Source organism: Oncorhynchus clarkii, chromosome 9 (genome assembly GCF_045791955.1).
Source record: "Oncorhynchus clarkii lewisi isolate Uvic-CL-2024 chromosome 9, UVic_Ocla_1.0, whole genome shotgun sequence".
Classification (NCBI taxonomy): domain Eukaryota; kingdom Metazoa; phylum Chordata; class Actinopteri; order Salmoniformes; family Salmonidae; genus Oncorhynchus; species Oncorhynchus clarkii.
The window spans coordinates 4,942,718-4,965,217 of NC_092155.1; the positions used below are offsets into that span (position 1 = coordinate 4,942,718).

At 46.8% G+C, this 22,500-nt stretch overlaps 2 protein-coding genes across 3 annotated transcripts in view; one reads left to right on the forward strand and one right to left on the reverse strand.

Moving 5' to 3' along the window:
* The window catches only part of LOC139415792 (galactose-specific lectin nattectin-like), a 1,187,935-nt gene that overhangs the window by 639,854 nt on the left and 525,581 nt on the right, over window positions 1–22,500 (reverse strand). The gene's annotated exons all lie outside the window — the stretch shown is intronic.
* LOC139415789 (type II inositol 3,4-bisphosphate 4-phosphatase-like) overlaps window positions 17,178–22,500 on the forward strand; it is a 30,474-nt gene continuing 25,151 nt past the window's right edge. Inside the window, exons 1-2 of the mRNA XM_071163879.1 lie at window positions 17,178–17,251; window positions 17,653–17,764. Coding sequence (XP_071019980.1) covers window positions 17,705–17,764 — 60 coding nt within the window. The 5' untranslated portion in view covers window positions 17,178–17,251; window positions 17,653–17,704. The remainder of the gene's footprint in view (window positions 17,252–17,652; window positions 17,765–22,500) is intronic.

Genomic DNA, 22,500 nt, shown 5'->3' on the forward strand with positions numbered 1-22,500 from the left:
TGGACAGAGATAGTAGAGGGACCTACAGCTGGACAGAGATAGTAGAGGTAAGAACACACACATACACTCCCGTATATCGCTGTATATAATTCCTCTCTCCTCTGTGTGTGTGTGTGTTTCAGAGCACCAGTGACCCAGTGTTTCTGACCGGTGTGTGTATCTCTTCTCTCTGTGTGTGTGTGTGTGTGTGTGTGTTTCAGAGCACCAGTGACCCAGTGTTTCTGACGGGTGTGTGTATCTCTCCTGACCACCCGTTCACCCTGGACACAACACTCAAACTGACCGTCTATCACGCCAAGGTCAAAACACACGACACGGTGAGGATGTGTCTTTACTCTGTGTGTTTGTATTGTGTACTGTGTGTGTACTGTGTGTGTACTGTGTGTGTACTGTGTGTGTGTGTGTGTGTGTGATAGTGTGTGTGTGTGTGTGTGTGTGTGTGTGTGTGTGTGTGTGTGTGTGTGTGTGTGTGTGTGTGTGTGTGTGTGTGTGTGTGTGTGTGTGTGTGTGTGTGTGTGTGTGTGTCCGGTAAGAGGCTTACTCTGGGTGATGTTACCATCTGTCCTCTAATGGTTTAGGACTACAGTTACCATCTGTCCTGTAATGGTTAAGGACTACAGTTACCAGACCATCTGTCCTGTAATGGTTAAGGACTACAGTTCCCATCTGTCCTCTAATGGTTAAGGACTACAGTTCCCATCTGTCCTCTAATGGTTTAGGACAACAGTTACCATCTGTCCTCTAATGGTTTAGGACTACAGTTACCATCTGTCCTCTAATGGTTTAGGACTACAGTTACCATCTGTCCTCTAATGGTTTAGGACTACAGTTACCATCTGTCCTCTAATGGTTTAGGACTACAGTTACCATCTGTCCTCTAATGGTTTAGGACTACAGTTACCATCTGTCCTCTAATGGTTTAGGACTACAGTTACCAGACCATCTGTCCTCTAATGGTTTAGGACTACAGTTACCATCTGTCCTCTAATGGTTTAGGACTACAGTTACCATCTGTCCTCTAATGGTTTAGGACTACAGTTACCAGACCATCTGTCCTCTAATGGTTTAGGACTACAGTTACCATCTGTCCTCTAATGGTTAAGGACGACAGTTACCATCTGTCCTCTAATGGTTTAGGACTACAGTTACCTTCTGTCCTCTAATGGTTTAGGACTACAATTACCAGACCATCTGTCCTCTAATGGTTTAGGACTACAGTTCCCATCTGTCCTCTAATGGTTTAGGACTACAGTTACCATCTGTCCTCTAATACTTTAGGACTACAGTTACCAGATCATCTGTCCTCTAATGGTTTAGGACTACAGTTACCATCTGTCCTCTGATGGTTTAGGACTACAGTTACCATCTGTCCTCTAATGGTTTAGGACTACAGTTACCATCTGTCCTCTAATGGTTTAGGACTACAGTTACCAGACCATCTGTCCTCTAATGGTTTAGGACTACAGTTACCATCTGTCCTCTAATGGTTTAGGACTACAGTTCCCATCTGTCCTCTAATGGTTTAGGACTACAGTTACCATCTGTCCTCTAATGGTTTAGGACTACAGTTACCATCTGTCCTCTAATGGTTTAGGACTACAGTTACCATCTGTCCTCTAATGGTTTAGGACTACAGTTACCATCTGTCCTCTAATGGTTTAGGACTACAGTTACCATCTGTCCTCTAATGGTTTAGGACTACAGTTACCATCTGTCCTCTAATGGTTTAGGACTACAGTTACCATCTGTCCTCTAATGGTTTAGGACTACAGTTACCATCTGTCCTCTAATGGTTTAGGACTACAGTTACCATCTGTCCTCTAATGGTTTAGGACTACAGTTCCCATCTGTCCTCTAATGGTTTAGGACTACAGTTACCATCTGTCCTCTAATGGTTTAGGACTACAGTTACCATCTGTCCTCTAATGGTTTAGGACTACAGTTCCCATCTGTCCTCTAATGGTTTAGGACTACAGTTACCATCTGTCCTCTAATGGTTTAGGACTACAGTTACCATCTGTCCTCTAATGGTTTAGGACTACAGTTACCATCTGTCCTCTTATGGTTAAGGACTACAGTTACCATCTGTCCTCTAATGGTTTAGGACTACAGTTACCATCTGTCCTCTAATGGTTTAGGACTACAGTTACCATCTGTCCTCTAATGGTTTAGGACTACAGGTACCATCTGTGCTCTAATGGTTTAGGATGACAGTTACCATCTGTCCTCTAATGGTTTAGGACTACAGTTACCATCTGTCCTCTAATGGTTTAGGACTACAGTTACCATCTGTCCTCTAATGGTTTAGGACTACAGTTACCAGACCATCTGTCCTCTAATGGTTTAGGACTACAGTTACCATCTGTCCTCTAATGGTTTAGGACTACAGTTACCATCTGTCCTCTAATGGTTTAGGATGACAGTTACCATCTGTCCTCTAATGGTTTAGGACTACAGTTCCCATCTGTCCTCTGATGGTTTAGGACTACAGTTACCATCTGTCCTCTGTAATGGTTAAGGACTACAGGTACCATCTGTCCTCTAATGGTTTAGGACTACAGGTTCCATCTGTCCTCTAATGGTTTAGGACTACAGGTACCATCTGTCCTCTGATGGTTTAGGACTACAGTTACCATCTGTCCTCTAATGGTTTAGGACTACAGTTACCATCTGTCCTCTAATGGTTTAGGACTACAGTTACCATCTGTCCTCTAATGGTTTAGGACTACAGTTACCATCTGTCCTCTAATGGTTTAGGACTACAGTTACCATCTGTCCTCTAATGGTTTAGGACTACAGTTACCATCTGTCCTCTAATGGTTTAGGACTACAGTTACCATCTGTCCTCTAATGGTTTAGGACTACAGTTACCATCTGTCCTCTAATGGTTTAGGACTACAGTTACCATCTGTCCTCTAATGGTTTAGGACTACAGTTACCATCTGTCCTCTAATGGTTAAGGACTACAGTTACCATCTGTCCTCTAATGATTTAGGACTACAGTTACCATCTGTCCTCTAATGGTTTAGGACTACAGTTACCATCTGTCCTCTAATGGTTTAGGACTACAGTTACCATCTGTCCTCTAATGGTTTAGGACTACAGTTACCAGACCATCTGTCCTCTAATGGTTTAGGACTACAGTTACCATCTGTCCTCTAATGGTTTAGGACTACAGTTACCATCTGTCCTCTAATGGTTTAGGACTACAGTTACCATCTGTCCTCTAATGGTTTAGGACTACAGTTACCATCTGTGCTCTAATGGTTTAGGACTACAGTCTGTCCTCTAATGGTTTAGGACTACAGTTACCAGACCATCTGTCCTCTAATGGTTTAGGACTACAGTTACCATCTGTCCTCTAATGGTTTAGGACTACAGTTACCATCTGTCCTCTGTAATGGTTTAGGACGACAGTTACCAGACCATCTGTCCTCTAATGGTTTAGGACTACAGTTACCATCTGTCCTCTAATGGTTTAGGACTACAGTTACCATCTGTCCTCTGATGGTTTAGGACTACAGTTACCATCTGTCCTCTAATGGTTTAGGACTACAGTTACCATCTGTCCTCTAATGGTTTAGGACTACAGTTACCATCTGTCCTCTAATGGTTTAGGACTACAGTTACCATCTGTCCTCTAATGGTTTAGGACTACAGTTACCATCTGTCCTCTAATGGTTTAGGACTACAGTTACCATCTGTCCTCTAATGGTTTAGGACTACAGTTACCATCTGTCCTCTAATGGTTTAGGACTACAGTTACCATCTGTCCTCTAATGGTTTAGGACTACATTTCCCATCTGTCCTCTAATGGTTTAGGACTACAGTTACCATCTGTCCTCTAATGGTTTAGGACTACAGTTACCATCTGTCCTCTAATGGTTTAGTACTACAGTTCCCATCTGTCCTCTAATGGTTTAGGACTACAGTTCCCATCTGTCCTCTAATGGTTTAGGACTACAGTTACCAGACCATCTGTCCTCTAATGGTTTAGGACTACAGTTCCCATCTGTCCTCTAATGGTTTAGGACTACAGTTACCATCTGTCCTCTAATGGTTTAGGACTACAGTTACCATCTGTCCTCTAATGGTTTAGGACTACAGTGGGGTATGTTTCTATAAGCTTGGCACATCTGGCCACTGGGATTTTTGCCCATTCTTCCACTCAAAACTGCTCCAGCTCCTTCAAGTTGGATGGGTTCTGCTGGTGTTCAACAATCTTTAAGTCATACCACAGATTCTCAATTGGATTGAGGTCTGGTCTTTGACTAGGCCATTCCAATACATTTAAATGTTTCCCCTTAAACCACTTGAGTGTTGCTTTAGCAGTATGCTTAGGGTCCTTGTCCTGCTGGAAGGTGAACCTCCGTCCCAGTCTCAAATCTCTGAAAGACTGAAACAGGTTTCGCTCAAGAACTTCCCTGTATTTAGCACCATCCATCATTCCTTCAATTCTGACCAGTTTCCCAGTCCCAACCAATGGAAAACATCCACACAGCATGATGCTGCCGCTTCAGTGTGGGGATGGTATTCTCAGGGTGATGAGAGGTGTTGGGTTTGCACCAGACATAGTGTTTTCCTTGATGGCCAAAAAAGCTCAATTTTACTCTCGTCTGATCAGAGTACCTTCTTCCATTTATTTGGGGAGTCTCCCACATGCCTTTTGGTGAACACCAACGTGTTTGCTTATTTTTTCTTAAAGCAATGGCTTTTTTTCTGGCCACTCTTCCGTAAAGCCCAGCACTGTGGAGTGTACAGCTTAAAGTGGTCCTATGGACAGATACTCCAATCTCCGCTGTGGAGCTTTGCAGCTCCTTCAGGGCTATCTTTGGTCTCTTTGTTGCCTCTCTGATTAATGCCCTCCTTGCCTGGTCCGTGAGTTTTGGTGGGCGGCCCTCTCTTGGCAGGTTTGTTGTGGTGCCATATTCTTTCCATTTTTTAATAATGAATTTAATGGTGCTCCGTGGGACGTTCAAAGTTTCTGATATTTTTTTATAACCCAACCCTGATCTGTACTTCTCCACAACTTTGTCACTTAGATTGCACACAGGTGGACTTTATTTAACTAATTATGTGTCTTCTGAAGGTAGTTGTTTGCACCAGATCTTATTTAGGTGCTTCATAGCGAAGGGGGTGAACACAAATACACACAACACTTTTCCTTTTACATTTTTTTGAAACACGCCCTGACCATAGAGAGCCTTTTATTCTCTATGTTGGTTAGGTCGGGGTGTGACTAGGGTGTGTTATCTAGTTGATTCATTATCTATGTTGGCCTGGTATGGTTCTCAATCAGAGGCAGCTGTTTATCGTTGTCTCTGATTGGGGACCATATTTAGGCAGCCATATTCCTTGGGTATTTTGTGGGTTCTTATTCTATGTTTAGTTGCCTGTTCTGCGCTAGCCGTTTTAGAGTCACGGTTCATTTTGTTGTATTGTTAGTTTGTTCAGTGTTGCATTTCTTTAATAAATTAAGAATGTACGCTGCGCCTTGGTCTCCTCCTGACGACGGATCGTGACACATGCATTGGGCAGGCAATCTGCAGAAGGACGAGCAGGCTACAATTCCCCCATCGTTTATCAGTGCGATTTTTGACGGTCAACTAACTGAAAAAGTTTGACAGGGTTTATCTAGTGTTAACCTCGTTTTTTTTTAGCTTATCTCGCTCTGGCTAGTATTAGTTGTTGATCTTGTTGTTGTTGATGTGCGTCACTGGTGGAGAGAGAATCTACGTTTTCGTGGTTGTTTGATCAACAGGATCGTAAAGTTCCCGAATGGAACTGCCAACTGTAGTTCTAAACAGATAATATGAAACGCAAACAATTTCAAAGATTTTACTGAGTTACAGTTCATAGAAGGAAATCAGTCAATTGAAAATATATAAATTAAACCCTAATCTATGGATTTCACATGACTGCCAAGGGGGCGGAGCCAGGCTCAGCCAATCAGAATGAGTTTTTCCCCACATAAGGACTTTATTACATAAATAATAAATAATTCTCAGCCCTACTGCCTGTAAACACACAGTCCAGTTCACAGTGAATGATGACAGGCCCTACTGCCTGTAAACACACAGTCCAGTTCATAGTGAATGATGGCAGTTTTTCCCTGTAAACACACAGTCCAGTTCATAGTGAATGATGACAGGCCCTACTGCCTGTAAACATAAGGACTTTATTACATAAATAATACACAATTCTCAGCCCTACTGCCTGTAAACACACAGTCCTGTTCAGTGTGAATGATGGCAGGTCCTACTGCCTGTAAACACACAGTTCATAGTGAATGATGACAGGCCCTACTGCCTGTAAACACACAGTCCAGTTCAAAGTGAATGATGGCAGACCCTCTATGAGTTTATGAAAATGCTGCAGTATAACACTAGAGAGAGAGAGAGGCAGACAGACAGACAGACAGAGAGACAGAGGCAGAGAGACAGAGAGAGAGACAGACAGAGAGACAGATAGAGAGACAGAGACAGACAGACAGAGAGACAGAGAGACAGAGACAGACAGAGAGAGAGACAGACAGACAGATGGAGAAACAGAGACAGACAGACAGACAGACAGACAGACAGACAGACATACAGACAGACAGACAGACGGGAGGGAGGGAGGGAGGGAGGGAGGGAGGGAGGGAGGGAGGGAGGGAGAGACAGACAGACAGACAGACAGACAGACAGACAGACAGACAGAGTTTTAAGAACATTCTGTAACACTATACATCCCTGCCTGATGTCTGTTTCATAGAAAGGCCCTTGTGCTTCATCGTGATTGGTCAATGCTGTCCTGCTAATCTGAATATTTTCCCAGGGTTCCATCAGTGAGGGGATTCAATTCGTCTGGCCCGTAGGCATGTTTTGCACCTAGGTAAAGTTGATTTGCTTTCGTTTTTGGAACTGGGCCGTCTCCCGGGCGGGAGCCAGATGCTCCGTTCAAAGTCCAGGGCGAAGTTGTCTCAAAACAAACGTGACGTCAGTAATGCACGTGGAGTAATGAGTAGGATTCTGTGTTTTCACCTGTAAAAGTGATTGCTTTTGATTCAAAAAAATATATAAAATAAACAGCATGATCTGCCTTCCTAATGGAAACTAGTTTTTAAAAAATTCAAACATTTTATTTTATGGAAAATATATGTTTTCTGGACAAGTTTTCGGGACAAGTTTTCTGGACAAAGGCACCGTGTTGCCTTGTTGACAACATGACCGAGCGGCGCAGGTTACTGTCCCATTGGAGAAGGGCGCCACTCCCTCAACGCTTTCGCCCGTTCACGTCACGGGCTATAGCCCAGTGCCCCTCGGCACAGCATTAGCTAATCCGCCCACTGCTATTGGCTAGTGGTTCATTCTCTACAGAGGAGAGAGAGAGAGAGGAGGGGGAGGGGGAGAAGTGTTCTGAGAGCAACACATCAACATTTAAACCAACTAGCATAGAATCACCACTCCTGGGTAGGTAGACAGTACATGGTATCAGCTAGTTGTACTTTATTACAGTAGAGCAGAGGGGGACACTGAGGGAGACTACAGAGGAGGACACAGGGGGAGACTACAGAGGAGGACACAGGGGGAGACTACAGAGGGGGACACTGGGGGAGACTACAGAGGAGGACACAGGGGGAGGCTACAGAGGAGGACACAGGGGGAGACTACAGAGGGGGACACTGGGGGAGACTACAGAGGAGGACACAGGGGGAGACTACAGAGGGGGACACTGGGGGAGACTACAGAGGGGGACACTGGGGGAGACTACAGAGGGGGACACAGGGGGAGACTACAGAGGAGGACACAGGGGGAGACTACAGAGGAGGACACAGGGGGAGACTACAGAGGAGGACACAGGGGGAGACTACAGAAGGGGGATTACTAGACCCCTGGTTCGGTTTAGGGTAAATTCTTCATTAAGGCAGTCAGCTTATCTATCAAAAAGGGGAAGTTATATCAGTTTCAAGAGATGCCGGAAAGTGGAGGGACATGGACCAGCTGACTTCATCTCCTGTGGTAGAGTTTGTAACCCTCTTTGATACTTGTGAATGGGTTTAGAACCGGACTCCTGTGGTTGAGTACATGCGGTGCCTTGCGAAAGTATTCATCCACCTTGGTGTTTTTCATACTTTTTTTGTGATTAGGGTTTAGAACCGTACTCCTGTGGTTGAGTATACCTGTGATTAGGGGTTAGAACATTACTCCTGTGGTTGAGTATACCTGTGATTAGGGTTTAGAACCATATACCTGTGATTGGTGTTTAGAACCGTACACCTGTGGTTGAGTATACCTGTGATTAGGGTTTAGAACCGTACTCCTGTGGTTGAGTATACCTGTGATTAGGGGTTAGAACATTACTCCTGTGGTTGAGTATACCTGTGATTAGGGTTTAGAACCATATACCTGTGATTGGGGTTTAGAACCGTACACCTGTGGTTGAGTATACCTGTGATTAGGGTTTAGAACCGTACTCCTGTGGTTGAGTATACCTGTGATTAGGGTTTAGAACCATATACCTGTGATTGGGGTTTAGAACCGTACACCTGTGGTTGAGTATACCTGTGATTGGGGTTTAGAACCGTACTCCTGTGGTTGAGTATACCTGCGATTAGGGTTTAGAACCATATACCTGTGATTAGGGTTTAGAACCGTACTCCTGTGGTTGAGTATACCTGTGATTAGGGTTTAGAACCATATACCTGTGATTAGGGGTTAGAACATTACTCCTGTGGTTGAGTAAACCTGTGAATAGGGGTTTGAACATTACTCCTGTGGTTGAGTATACCTGTGATTAGGGTTTAGAACCATATACCTGTGATTGGGGTTTAGAACCGTACACCTGTGGTTGAGTATACCTGTGATTAGGGTTTAGAACCGTACTCCTGTGGTTGAGTATACCTGCGATTAGGGTTTAGAACCATATACCTGTGATTAGGGTTTAGAACCGTACTCCTGTGGTTGAGTATACCTGTGATTAGGGTTTAGAACCATATACCTGTGATAAGGGTTTAGAACCATATACCTGTGATTAGGGTTTAGAACCATATACCTGTGATTAGGGTTTAGAACCATATACCTGTGATTAGGGTTTAGAACCATATACCTGTGATTAGGGTTTAGAACCATATACCTGTGATTAGGGTGTCATACTTGTGTAGTGTCGTAGGGTCATAGTGGTGTAGGGTCATAGTGTCGTAGTGTCGTAGTTGTGTAGTGTCATATTTGTGTTGTGTCGTAGGGTCGTAGTGCCATAGTGGTGTAGGGTTGTAGTGGTGTAGTGTCGTAGTGTCGTAGGGTCATAGTGGTGTAGTGTCGTAGGGTCATAGTGGTGTAGTGTCGTAGGGTCATAATGTCATAGTGTCATAGTGGTGCAGTGTCATTGGGTCGTAGTGTCATAGTGGTGTAGTGTCATAGTGGTGTGGTGTCGTAGGGTCATAGTGGTGTAGTGTCATAGTGGTGTATGGTCATAGTGGTGTAGGGTTGTAGTGGTGTAGTGTCGTAGGGTCGTAGTGGTGTAGGTTCGTAGGGGTGTAGTGTCATTGGGTCGTAGGGTCATAGTGGTGTAGTGTCGTAGGGTCGTAGTGGTGTAGTGTCTTAGGGTCATAGTGGTGTAGTGTCGTAGGGTCATAGTGGTGTAGTGTCGTAGGGTCGTAGTGGTGTAGTGTCGTAGGGTCGTAGTGGTGTAGTGTCGTAGGGTCGTAGTGGTGTAGTGTCGTAGTGTCGTAGGGTCGTAGTGGTGTAGTGTCATTGGGTCGTAGGGTCATAGTGGTGTAGTGTCGTAGTGCCGTAGGGTCGTAGTGTCGTATGGTCGTAGTGGTGTAGTGTCGTAGGGTCGTAGTGGTGTAGTGTCGTAGGGTCGTAGTGGTGTAGTGTCATTGGGTCGTAGGGTCATAGTGGTGTAGTGTCGTAGTGCCGTAGGGTCGTAGTGTCGTATGGTCGTAGTGGTGTAGTGTCGTAGGGTCGTGGTGGTGTAGTGTCGTAGGGTCGTAGTGGTGTAGTGTCGTAGTGGTGTAGTGTCATTGGATCGTCGTGGTGTAGGGTCATAGTGGTGTAGTGTCGTAGGGTCGTAGTGGTGTAGTGTCGTTGGGTCGTAGTGTCATAGTGGTGTAGTGTCATAGTGGTGTAGTGGTGTAGTGTCGTAGGGTCATAATGTCATAATTGTGTAGTGTCATAGTGGTGTAGTGTCCTAGTGGTGTAGTGGTGTAGTGTCGTAGGGTCATAATGTCATAATTGTGTAGTGTCATAGTGGTGTAGTGTCCTAGTGGTGTAGTGCCATAGTGGTGTCGTGGTATAGTGGTATAGTGGTGTAGAGGTGTAGTGGTGTAGTGGTATAGTGGTATAGTGGTGTAGTGGTGTAGTGGTGTAGTGGTGTAGTGGTATAGTGGTATAGTGGTGTAGTGGTGTAGTGGTATAGTGGCGTAGTGGTATAGTGGTGTAGTGGTGTAGTGGTGTAGTGTCGTAGTGTCGTAGGGTCATAATGTCATAATTGTGTAGTGTCATAGTGGTGTAGTGTCCTAGTGGTGTAGTGCCATAGTGGTGTCGTGGTATAGTGGTATAATGGTGTAGTATTATAGTGGTATAGTGGTATAGTGGTATAGTGGTATAGTGGTGTAGTGGTATAGTGGTATAGTGGTATAGTGGTGTAGTGGTGTAGTGGTGTAGTGGTATAGTGGTATAGTGGTGTAGTGGTATAGTGGTGTAGTGGTGTAGTGGTATAGTGGTGTAGTGGTGTAGTGGTGTAGTGGTATAGTGGTGTAGTGGTGTAGTGGTGTAGTGTCGTAGTGTCGTAGGGTCATAATGTCATAATTGTGTAGTGTCATAGTGGTGTAGTGTCCTAGTGGTGTAGTGCCATAGTGGTGTCGTGGTATAGTGGTATAATGGTGTAGTATTATAGTGGTATAGTGGTATAGTGGTATAGTGGTATAGTGGTGTAGTGGTATAGTGGTATAGTGGTATAGTGGTGTAGTGGTGTAGTGGTGTAGTGGTATAGTGGTGTAGTGGTATAGTGGTATAGTGGTGTAGTGGTGTAGTGGTATAGTGGTATAGTGGTGTAGTGGTATAGTGCTGTAGTGGTATAGTGGTGTAGTGGTGCAGTGGTATACTGGTGTAGTGGTGTAGTGGTATAGTGGTATAGTGGTGTAGTGGTATAGTGGTGTAGTGGTACAGTGGTGTAGTGGTGTAGTGGTATACTGGTGTAGTGGTGTAGTGGTGTAGTGGTATAGTGGTGTAGTGGTATAGTGGTGTAGTGGTGTAGTGGTATAGTGGTATAGTGGTGTAGTGGTATAGTGGTGTAGTGGTATAGTGGTGTAGTGGTGTAGTGGTGTAGTGGTATAGTGGTATAGTGGTGTAGTGGTGTAGTGGTATAGTGGTGTAGTGGTATAGTGGTGTAGTGGTATAGTGGTATAGTGGTGTAGTGGTATAGTGGTGTAGTGGTATAGTGGTATAGTGGTGTAGTGGTGTAGTGGTGCAGTGGTATAGTGGTATAGTGGTGTAGTGGTGTAGTGGTGTACTTCTGTAGTGGTGTAGTGGTATAGTGGTGTAGTGGTATAGTGGTGTAGTGGTGTAGTGGTGTAGTGGTATAGTGGTATAGTGGTATAGTGGTGTAGTGGTGTAGTGGTATAGTGGTATAGTGGTATAGTGGTGTAGTGGTATAGTGGTGTAGTGGTATAGTGGTGTACTTCTGTAGTGGTATAGTGGTGTAGTGGTATAGTGGTGTAGTGGTGTAGTGGTGTAGTGGTATAGTGGTGTAGTGGTGTACTTCTGTAGTGGTATAGTGGTGTAGTGGTGTAGTGGTATAGTGGTGTAGTGGTGTGGTGGTGTAGTGGTATAGTGGTATAGTGGTATAGTGGTATAGTGGTATAGTGGTGTAGTGGTGTAGTGGTGTAGTGGTATAGTGGTATAGTGGTATAGTGGTGTAGTGGTGTAGTGGTGTAGTGGTATAGTGGTATAGTGGTATAGTGGTGTGGTGGTGTAGTGGTGTAGTGGTGTAGTAGTGTAGTAGTAGTGGTGTAGTGGTGTAGTGGTGTAGTGGTGTAGTGGTGTGGTGGTGTAGTGGTGTAGTGGTGTTGTGGTGTAGTGGTATAGTGGTATAGTGGTATAGTGGTGTAGTGGTGTAGTGGTGTAGTGGTGTAGTGGTATAGTGGTATAGTGGTGTAGTGGTATAGTGGTGTAGTGGTGTAGTGGTATAGTGGTATAGTGGTGTAGTGGTATAGTGGTGTAGTGGTATAGTGGTGTAGTGGTGTAGTGGTATACTGGTGTAGTGGTGTAGTGGTATAGTGGTATAGTGGTGTAGTGGTATAGTGGTGTAGTGGTACAGTGGTGTAGTGGTGTAGTGGTATACTGGTGTAGTGGTGTAGTGGTGTAGTGGTATAGTGGTGTAGTGGTATAGTGGTATAGTGGTATAGTGGTATAGTGGTGTAGTGGTATAGTGGTGTAGTGGTGTAGTGGTATACTGGTGTAGTGGTGTAGTGGTATAGTGGTGTAGTGGTGTAGTGGTATAGTGGTATAGTGGTGTAGTGGTGTAGTGGTGTAGTGGTGTAGTGGTGTAGTGGTATAGTGGTATAGTGGTATAGTGGTGTAGTGGTGTAGTGGTGCAGTGGTATAGTGGTGTAGTGGTGTAGTGGTGTACTTCTGTAGTGGTATAGTGGTGTAGTGGTATAGTGGTGTAGTGGTATAGTGGTGTAGTGGTGTAGTGGTATAGTGGTATAGTGGTATAGTGGTGTAGTGGTATAGTGGTGTAGTGGTATAGTGGTGTAGTGGTATAGTGGTGTAGTGGTATAGTGGTGTAGTGGTATAGTGGTGTAGTGGTGTAGTGGTGTAGTGGTATAGTGGTATAGTGGTATAGTGGTGTAGTGGTGTAGTGGTGTAGTGGTGTAGTGGTATAGTGGTGTAGTGGTATAGTGGTGTAGTGGTATAGTGGTATAGTGGTGTAGTGGTATAGTGGTGTGGTGGTATAGTGGTGTAGTAGTGTAGTGGTGTAGTGGTACAGTGGTATAGTGGTATAGTGGTATAGTGGTGTAGTAGTGTAGTAGTGTAGTGGTGTAGTGGTGTAGTGGTTTGGTGGTATAGTGGTATAGTGGTGTAGTGGTTTGGTGGTGTAGTGGTTTGGTGGTATAGTGGTATAGTGGTATAGTGGTGTAGTGGTTTGGTGGTGTGGTGGTGTAGTGGTGTGGTGGTGTGGTGGTGTAGTGGTGTAGTGGTGTAGTTTAACTCTGTTTCTCCCTGGTGTGTGTCTGTGTGTGTGCGTGTATATGTGTGTTGTGATTTCTGACCGTGCGTTGTGCTCTAGATTTGATGAGGATTAGTGTTTAATCTAAAGCCTCCTATCCCCCGTCCCCTCCAGCCCCCCCTGTCCCCTCCATCCCCCCGTCCCCTCCATCCCCCCGTCCCCTCCTATCCCTTGTCCCCTCCATTCCCCCGTCATCTCCAGCCCCCACATTCCCCCACTCCCCTCCCATCCCCCCACATTCTCCCACATTCCCCCACGTCCCCTCCAGCCCCCCATCCCCCCCTCCCCCTCCCGTCCCCATCCTGTCTCCCTCCTCTCCCCCCTTCTCCTGTCCCCTTCCCCTTCCTGTCCCCCCTCCCCATCCTGTCCCCCCTCCCCATCCTCACCACCATTCTGTCCCCTTCCTGTCCCCCCTCCCCTTCCTGTCCCCCCTCCCCTTCCTGTCCCCCCTCCCCTTCCTGCCCCCCCTCCCCATTCTGTCCCCCCTCCCCATTCTGTGTTCCCCTCCCCATCCCCCTCCTCACCCTGCTTCTGTCCCCCCCTCCCCATTCTGTCCCCCCTCCCCTCCCCATCCCCCTCCTCACCACCATTCTGTCCCCCCCCATTCTGTCCCCCCACCCCCCTTCCTGTCCCCCCTCCCCTTCCTGTCCCCCCTCCTCCTTCCTGTCCCCCCCCCTCCCCTTCCTGTCCCCTCTCCCCATCCTGTCCCCCCTCCCCTTCCTGTCCCCCCTCCCCATTCTGTCCCCCCTCCCCTTCCTGTCCCCTCTCCCCATCCTGTCCCCCCTCCCCTTCCTGTCCCCCCTCCCCATTCTGTCCCCCCTCCCCTTCCTGTCCCCTCTCCCCATCCTGTCCCCCCTCCCCTTCCTGTCCCCCCTCCCCATTCTGTCCCCCCTCCCCTTCCTGTCCCCTCTCCCCATCCTGTCCCCCCTCCCCCCTCGTGTAAGCTGATTACCAGTAGAGACCTGTAGACATGACTCGTGTAATGAGGGCTGCTCTGGCCCTGAGTGATATTGGGTAATGTCGTGTGTGTGTGTGTAAATTCCACCACTCCCGTGCGTGTGCTTGTATCAAGATAATCCCCGGAGCTTTCCGATGATTATCGTCCAGGCAACAGAGTGATTCTAATTCCGTTGCAAAGGGCTTTTTGGAATATGATGACCTAGCAACATGACAGTTAGGCAACCTCAGAGTAGACAGAGTATTTTTTTAAATATATATATATATATTTCACCTTTATTTAGCCAGGTAGGCTAGTTGAGAACAAGTTCTCATTTGCAACTGCGACCTGGCCAAGATAAAGCACAGCAATTTGACACATACAACGACACAGAGTTACACATGGAATAAACAAAACATACAGTCAATAATACAGTAGAACAAAAGAAAACAAAAAGTCTATATACAGTGAGTGCAAATAAGGTAAGATAAGGGAGTTAAGGCAATAAATAGGCCATAGTGGGGAAGTAATTACAATATAGCAATTAAAAACTGGAATGGTAGATGTGTAGAAGATGAATGTGCAAGTAGAGACACTGGGGTGCAAAGGAGCAAGATAAATAAATAAATACAGTATGGGGATGAGGTAGATAGCCCATCTGTAAACAGCCCATCTATGTACAGGTTCAGTGATCTGTGAGCTGCTCTGACAGCTGGGGCTTAAAGCTAGTGAGGGAGATATGAGTCTTCAGCTTCAGCGATTTTTGCAGTTCGTTCCAGTCATTGGCAGCAGAGAACTGGAAGGAAAGGCGGCCAAAGGAAGAATTGGCTTTGGGGATGACCAGTGAGATATACCTGCTGGGGCGCGTGCTACGGGTGGGTGCTGCTATGGTGACCAGTGAGCTGAGATAAGGGGGGACTTTACCTAGCAGAGACTTGTAGATGACATGTAGCCAGTGGGTTTGGCGACGAGTATGAAGCGAGGGCCAACCAATGAGAGCGTACAGGTTGCAGTGGTGGGTAGTATATGGGGCTTTGGTGACAAAACGGATGGCACTGTGATAGACTGCATCCAATTTGTTGAGTAGAGTGTTGGAGGCTATTTTGTAAATGACATCACCGACGTCGAGGATCGGTAGGATGGTCAGTTTTACGAGGGTATGTTTGGCAACATGAGTGAAGGATGCTTTGTTGCGATATAGGAAGCCGATTCTAGATTTAATTTTGGATTGGAGATGTTTTATGTGGGTCTGGAAAGAGAGTTTACAGTCTAACCAAACACCTAAGTATTTGTAGTTGTCCACATATTCTAAGTCAGAACCGTCCAGAGTAGTGATGCTGGACGGGCGGGCAGGTGCTGGCAGCGATCGGTTGAAGAGCATGCATTTAGTTTTACTTGCATTTAAGAGCAGTTGGAGGCCACGGAAGGAGAGTTGTATGGCATTGAAGCTCGTCTGGAGGTTAGTTAACACAGTGTCCAAGGAAGAAGAAGTATACAGAATGGTGTCATCTGCGTAGAGGTGGATCAGAGAATCACCAGCAGCAAGAGCAACATCATTGATGTATACAGAAAATAGTCGGCCCGAGAATTGAACCCTGTGGCACCCCCATAGAGACTGCCAGAGGTCCGGACAACAGGCCCTCCGATTTGACACACTGAACTCTATCAGAGAAGTAGTTGGTGAACCAGGTGAGGCAATCATTTGAGAAACCAAGGCTGTCGAGTCTGCCGATGAGGATGTGGTGATTGACAGAGTCGAAAGCCTTGGCCATGTCAATGAATACGGCTGCACAGTATTGTCTCTTATCGATGGCGGTTAAGATATCGTTTAGGACCTTGAGCGTGGCTGAGGTGCACCCATGACCAGCTCTTAAACCAGATTGCATAGCGGGGAAGGTACTGTGGGTTTCGAAATGGTCGGTAATATGTTTGTTAACTTGGCTTTCGAAGACCTTAGAATGACAGGGTAGGATAGATATAGGTCTGTAGCAGTTTGGGTCTAGAGTGTCACCCACTTTGAAGAGCGGGATTGCCGCGGCAATCTTTTAGAATCTCAGACGATACGAAGGAGAGGTTGAACAGGCTAGTAATAGGGGTTGCAACAATTTCGGCAGATAATTTTAGAAAGAGAGGGTCCAGATTGTCTAGCCCAGCTGATTTGTAGGGGTCCAGATTTTTCAGCTCTTTCAGAACATCAGCTATCTGGATTTGGGTGAAGGAGAAATGGTGGGGGCTTTGGGCGGGTTGCTGTGGAGGGGTAGCCATTGGGTAGCCATGGCCAGCTGTAGAGAAATGCTTATTGAAATTCTCAATTATAGTGGATTTATTATTGGTGACAGTGTTTCCTAGCCTCAGAGCAGTGGGCAGCTGGGAGGAGGTGCTCTTATTCTCCATGGACTTTACAGTGTCCCAGAACTTTTTTGCGTTAGTACTACAGGATGCACATTTCTGTTAGAAAAAGCTAGCCTTAGCTTTCCTAACTGCCTGTGTATATTTGTTCCTAACTTCCCTGAAAAGTTGCATATCACTGGGGCGATTCGATGCTAATGCAGAACGCCACAGGATGTTTTTGTGCTGGTCAACGGCAGTCAGGTCTTGAGTTGTTGTTGTCGTACAATGTACGTTATTTATGTAAGTCCCTCTCTCTCTTCCCCCTTTCTGTCTCTCTCTCTCTCTCTTCCCCCTTTCTGTCCCTCTCTCTCTGTCTCTCTCTCTCTCACTCTCTCTTACCCCCTTTCTCTCTCTCTCTCTCTCTCTCTCTCTCTCTCTCTCTCTCTCTCTCTCTTTCTCTATCCCTCTCACTCTCTTCCCCCCTTCTCTCTCTCTCTCTCTCTCTCTCTCTCTCTCTCTCTCTCTCTCTCTCTCTCTCTATCCCTCTCACTCTCTTCCCCCTTTCTCTCTCTCTCTCTCTCTCTCTCTCTCTCTCTCTCTCTCTCTCTCTCTATCCCTCTCACTCTCTTCCCCATTTCTCTCTCTCTCTCTCTCTCTCTCTCTCTCTCTCTCTCTCTCTCTCTCTCTATAGAGGAGATTTTTAGGCTTCAGCTGCTTCTCCATCAGAGATCTACTCAGGACCAATGAGCCTCAGCTCTCCCTCAGCCTCAGGTAAAACTGACTCAACACTCACCTTTAGTCCGACTTACTCAAACATAACTTTAACACTCACATTAATTCTGACTTACTCAAACCTGAGTTCTTACCCGCCTTAAGCCTAACTTAAAACGGACTCATCTGAGCCCTGACCTGACACTAGAACCTCTACAACTCTCTCTCTCTCTCTCTATGTTCTCCATCCCATTTCCTCGCTCACCGTTGCCGGGATACCTTGACATAAAGGAGGAAGTGAGAGGGCACGAGCTCCTCCCCCAAACAGTTCCTCTTTACACAGAACCAAGTCACCATTACCAGTGAGAGAGTGTTCTCAACACTGCTACAGTTAACACTGGATCCTTGTTGATGGAGGTGCTTGTTGGTCGGTGCGTATCGGTCTGAATCCCCTTTCTCAGGTCTGCGGACGGAACGAGTGAGGTCGGGAAGGTGAAGCTGGGTCGTCTGCAGATGAGAGACATGGAAAACAGAGAGGGGGAGGACACCACTTCAGACATCCATGGACACAAGGTAGACAGAGGTCTGACTGTCTGGCTTTCTGTCTGACTGTCTGTCTGTCTGTCTGTCTGTTTGACTGACTGACTGTTTGACTGTCGGTCTGTCTGACTGTTTGACTGTCTGTATGTCTGACTGACTGTTTGACTGTCTGTCTGTCTGTCTGTCTGTCTGTCTGTCTGTCTGTCTGACTGTCTGTCTGTCTGTCTGTCTGACTGACTGTTTAACTGTCTGTCTGTCTGACTGACTGTTTGACTGTCTGTCTGTCTGACTGTTTGACTGTTTGTCTCTCTGACTGTTTGCCTGTCTGTCTGTCTGTCTGTCTGTCTGTCTGTCTATCTGTCTGTCTGTCTGTCTGACTGTCTGTCTGTCTGTCTGTCTGTCTGTCTGTCTGACTGTCTGTCTGTCTGTCTGTTTGACTGTCTGTCTGACTGTTTGACTGTCTGACTGTCTGTCTGTCTGTTTGACTGTCTGTCTGTCTGACTGTCTGTCTGTCTGTCTGTCTGACTGTTTGACTGTCTGTCTGTCTGACTGTTTGACTGACTGTCTGTCTGTCTGTCTGTTTGACTGTCTGTATGTCTGTGTCTGTCTGACTGTTTGACTGTCTGTCTGTCTGTCTGACTGTTTGACTGTCTGTCTGTCTGACTGTTTGACTGCCTGTCTGTCTGTCTGACTGTTTGACTGTCTGTCTGTTTGACTGACTGACTGTTTGACTGTCTGTCTGTCTGTCTGACTGTTTGACTGTCTGTATGTCTGACTGACTGTTTGACTGTCTGTCTGTCTGTCTGTCTGTCTGTCTGACTGTCTGTCTGACTGTCTGTCTGTCTGACTGACTGTTTGACTGTCTGTCTGTCTGACTGACTGTTTGACTGTCTGTCTGTCTGACTGTTTGACTGTCTGTCTGTCTCTCTTACTGTTTGACTGTCTGTCTGTCTGTCTGTCTGTCTGTCTGTCTGTCTCTCTGTCTGTCTGTTTGACTGTCTGACTGTCTGTCTGTCTGTTTGACTGTCTGACTGTCTGTCTGTCTGTCTGTCCGTCTGTCTGACTGTCTGTCTGTCTGTTTGACTGTCTGTCTGACTGTTTGACTGTCTGACTGTCTGTCTGTCTGTTTGCCTGTCTGTCTGTCTGTCTGTCTGTCTGTCTGTCTGACTGTTTGACTGTCTGTCTGTCTGACTGTTTGACTGACTGTCTGTCTGTCTGTCTGTCTGTTTGACTGTCTGTATGTCTGTCTGTCTGTCTGACTGTTTGACTGTCTGTCTGTCTGTCTGTCTGACTGTTTGATTGTCTGTCTGTCTGACTGTTTGACTGTCTGTCTGTCTGTCTGTCTGACTGTTTGACTGTCTGTCTGTCTGACTGTTTGACTGTCTGTCTGTCTGACTGTTTGACTGTCTGTCTGTCTGACTGTTTGACTGTCTGTCTGTCTGTCTGTCTGTCTGTCTTTCTGTCTGTCTGTCTGTTTGACTGTCTGTTTGACTGTTTGACTGTCTGTCTGACTGTCTGTCTGACTGTTTGTCTCTCTGTCTGTCTGACTGACTGTTTGACTGTCTGTCTGTCTGCCTGACTGTTTGACTGTCTGTCTGTCTGTCTGACTGTTTGACTGACTGTCTGTCTGTCTGACTGTCTGTCTGACTGTCTGTCTGACTGTCTGTCTGTCTGACTGTTTGACTGACTGTTTGTCTGACTGTCTGTCTGTCTGTCTGTCTGTCTGTCTGTCTGTCTGTCTGTCTGTCTGTTATTAACGTGTCCCCTCTCTCTCTCTCTCTGTCCTAGTGTCCTCTCTCTCTCTCTGTCCTAGTGTCCTCTCTCTCTCTCTGTCCTAGTGTCCTCTCCTGTCTGTTATTAATGTGTCCTCTCTCTCTCTGTCCTAGTGTCCTCCCTCTCTCTCTCGCTCTGTCCTAGTGTCCTCTCTCTCTCTCTGTCCTAGTGTCCTCTCCTGTGTGTGATATTAACGTGTCCTCTCTCTCTCTCTCTGTCCTAGTGTCCTCTCCTGTGTGTGATATTAACGTGTCCCCTCTCTCTCTCTCTCTCTCTCTGTCCTAGTGTCCTCTCTCTCTCTCTGTCCTAGTGTCCTCTCTCTCTCTCTGTCCTAGTGTCCTCTCCTGTGCGTGATATTAACGTGTCCTCTCTCTCTCTCTCTTTCTCTCTCTCTCTCTCTCTCTCTCTCTGTCCTAGTGTCCTCTCTCTCTCTCTGTCCTAGTGTCCTCTCTCTCTCTCTCTGTCCTAGTGTCCTCTCCTGTGTGTGTTATTAGCGTGTCCTATCTCTCTGTCCTAGTGTCCTCTCTCTCTCTCTCTCTCTGTCCTAGTGTCCTCTCTCTCTCTCTGTCCTAGTGTCCTCTCTCTATCTCTCTCTCTCTCTCTGTTCTAGTGTCCTCTCTCTCTCTCTCTCTCTGTTCTAGTGTCCTCTCTCTCTCTCTGTCCTAGTGTCCTCTCTCTATCTCTGTTCTAGTGTCCTCTCTCTATCTCTCTCTCTCTCTCTGTTCTAGTGTCCTCTCTCTCTCTCTCTCTCTGTCCTAGTGTCCTCTCTCTATCTCTCTCTCTGTCCTAGTGTCCTCTCTCTCTCTCTCTCTCTGTCCTAGTGTCCTCTCCTGTGTGTGTTATTAATGTGTCCTCTCTCTCTCTCTGTCCTAGTGTCCTCTCTCTCTCTCTGTCCTAGTGTCCTCTCTCTCTCTCTGTCCTAGTGTCCTCTCTCTCTCTCTGTCCTAGTGTCCTCTCTCTCTCTCTGTCCTAGTGTCCTCTCTCTCTCTCTGTCCTAGTGTCCTCTCTCTCTCTCTGTCCTAGTGTCCTCTCTCTCTCTCTCTCTCTGTCCTAGTGTCCTCTCTCTCTCTCTGTCCTAGTGTCCTCTCCTGTGTGTGTTATTAGCGTGTCCTCTCTCTCTCTGTCCTAGTGTCCTCTCTCTCTCTCTGTCCTAGTGTCCTCTCTCTCTCTCTCTCTGTCCTAGTGTCCTCTCTCTCTCTCTCTCTGTCCTAGTGTCCTCTCTCTCTCTCTCTCTGTCCTAGTGTCCTCTCTCTCTCTCTCTCTCTCTGTCCTAGTGTCCTCTCTCTCTCTGTCCTAGTGTCCTCTCTCTCTCTCTCTGTCCTAGTGTCCTCTCTCTCTCTCTCTGTCCTAGTGTCCTCTCTCTCTCTCTGTCCTAGTGTCCTCTCTCTCTCTCTCTGTCCTAGTGTCCTCTCTCTCTCTCTCTGTCCTAGTGTCCTCTCTCTCTCTCTCTCTCTCTGTCCTAGTGTCCTCTCTCTCTCTCTGTCCTAGTGTCCTCTCTCTCTCTCTCTCTCTCTCTCTGTTCTAGTGTCCTCTCTCTCTCTCTCTCTCTGTTCTAGTGTCCTCTCTCTCTCTCTGTCCTAGTGTCCTCTCTCTATCTCTGTTCTAGTGTCCTCTCTCTATCTCTCTCTCTCTCTCTGTTCTAGTGTCCTCTCTCTCTCTCTCTCTGTCCTAGTGTCCTCTCTCTATCTCTCTCTCTGTCCTAGTGTCCTCTCTCTCTCTCTCTCTCTGTCCTAGTGTCCTCTCCTGTGTGTGTTATTAATGTGTCCTCTCTCTCTCTCTGTCCTAGTGTCCTCTCTCTCTCTCTGTCCTAGTGTCCTCTCTCTCTCTCTGTCCTAGTGTCCTCTCTCTCTCTCTGTCCTAGTGTCCTCTCTCTCTCTCTGTCCTAGTGTCCTCTCTCTCTCTGTCCTAGTGTCCTCTCTCTCTCTGTCCTAGTGTCCTCTCTCTCTCTCTCTCTCTGTCCTAGTGTCCTCTCTCTCTCTCTGTCCTAGTGTCCTCTCCTGTGTGTGTTATTAGCGTGTCCTCTCTCTCTCTGTCCTAGTGTCCTCTCTCTCTCTCTGTCCTAGTGTCCTCTCTCTCTCTCTCTCTGTCCTAGTGTCCTCTCTCTCTCTCTCTCTGTCCTAGTGTCCTCTCTCTCTCTCTCTCTGTCCTAGTGTCCTCTCTCTCTCTCTCTCTCTGTCCTAGTGTCCTCTCTCTCTCTCTGTCCTAGTGTCCTCTCTCTCTCTCTCTGTCCTAGTGTCCTCTCTCTCTCTCTCTGTCCTAGTGTCCTCTCTCTCTCTCTCTGTCCTAGTGTCCTCTCTCTCTCTCTCTGTCCTAGTGTCCTCTCTCTCTCTCTCTGTCCTAGTGTCCTCTCTCTCTCTCTCTCTCTCTGTCCTAGTGTCCTCTCTCTCTCTCTGTCCTAGTGTCCTCTCTCTCTCTCTCTCTCTCTCTCTGTGCTAGTGTCCTCTCTCTCTCTCTCTCTCTGTTCTAGTGTGCTCTCTCTCTCTCTGTCCTAGTGTCCTCTCTCTATCTCTGTTCTAGTGTCCTCTCTCTATCTCTCTCTCTCTCTCTGTTCTAGTGTCCTCTCTCTCTCTCTCTCTCTGTCCTAGTGTCCTCTCTCTATCTCTCTCTCTGTCCTAGTGTCCTCTCTCTCTCTCTCTCTCTGTCCTAGTGTCCTCTCCTGTGTGTGTTATTAATGTGTCCTCTCTCTCTCTCTGTCCTAGTGTCCTCTCTCTCTCTCTGTCCTAGTGTCCTCTCTCTCTCTCTGTCCTAGTGTCCTCTCTCTCTCTCTGTCCTAGTGTCCTCTCTCTCTCTCTGTCCTAGTGTCCTCTCTCTCTCTCTGTCCTAGTGTCCTCTCTCTCTCTCTGTCCTAGTGTCCTCTCTCTCTCTCTCTCTCTGTCCTAGTGTCCTCTCTCTCTCTCTCTGTCCTAGTGTCCTCTCCTGTGTGTGTTATTAGCGTGTCCTCTCTCTCTCTGTCCTAGTGTCCTCTCTCTCTCTCTGTCCTAGTGTCCTCTCTCTCT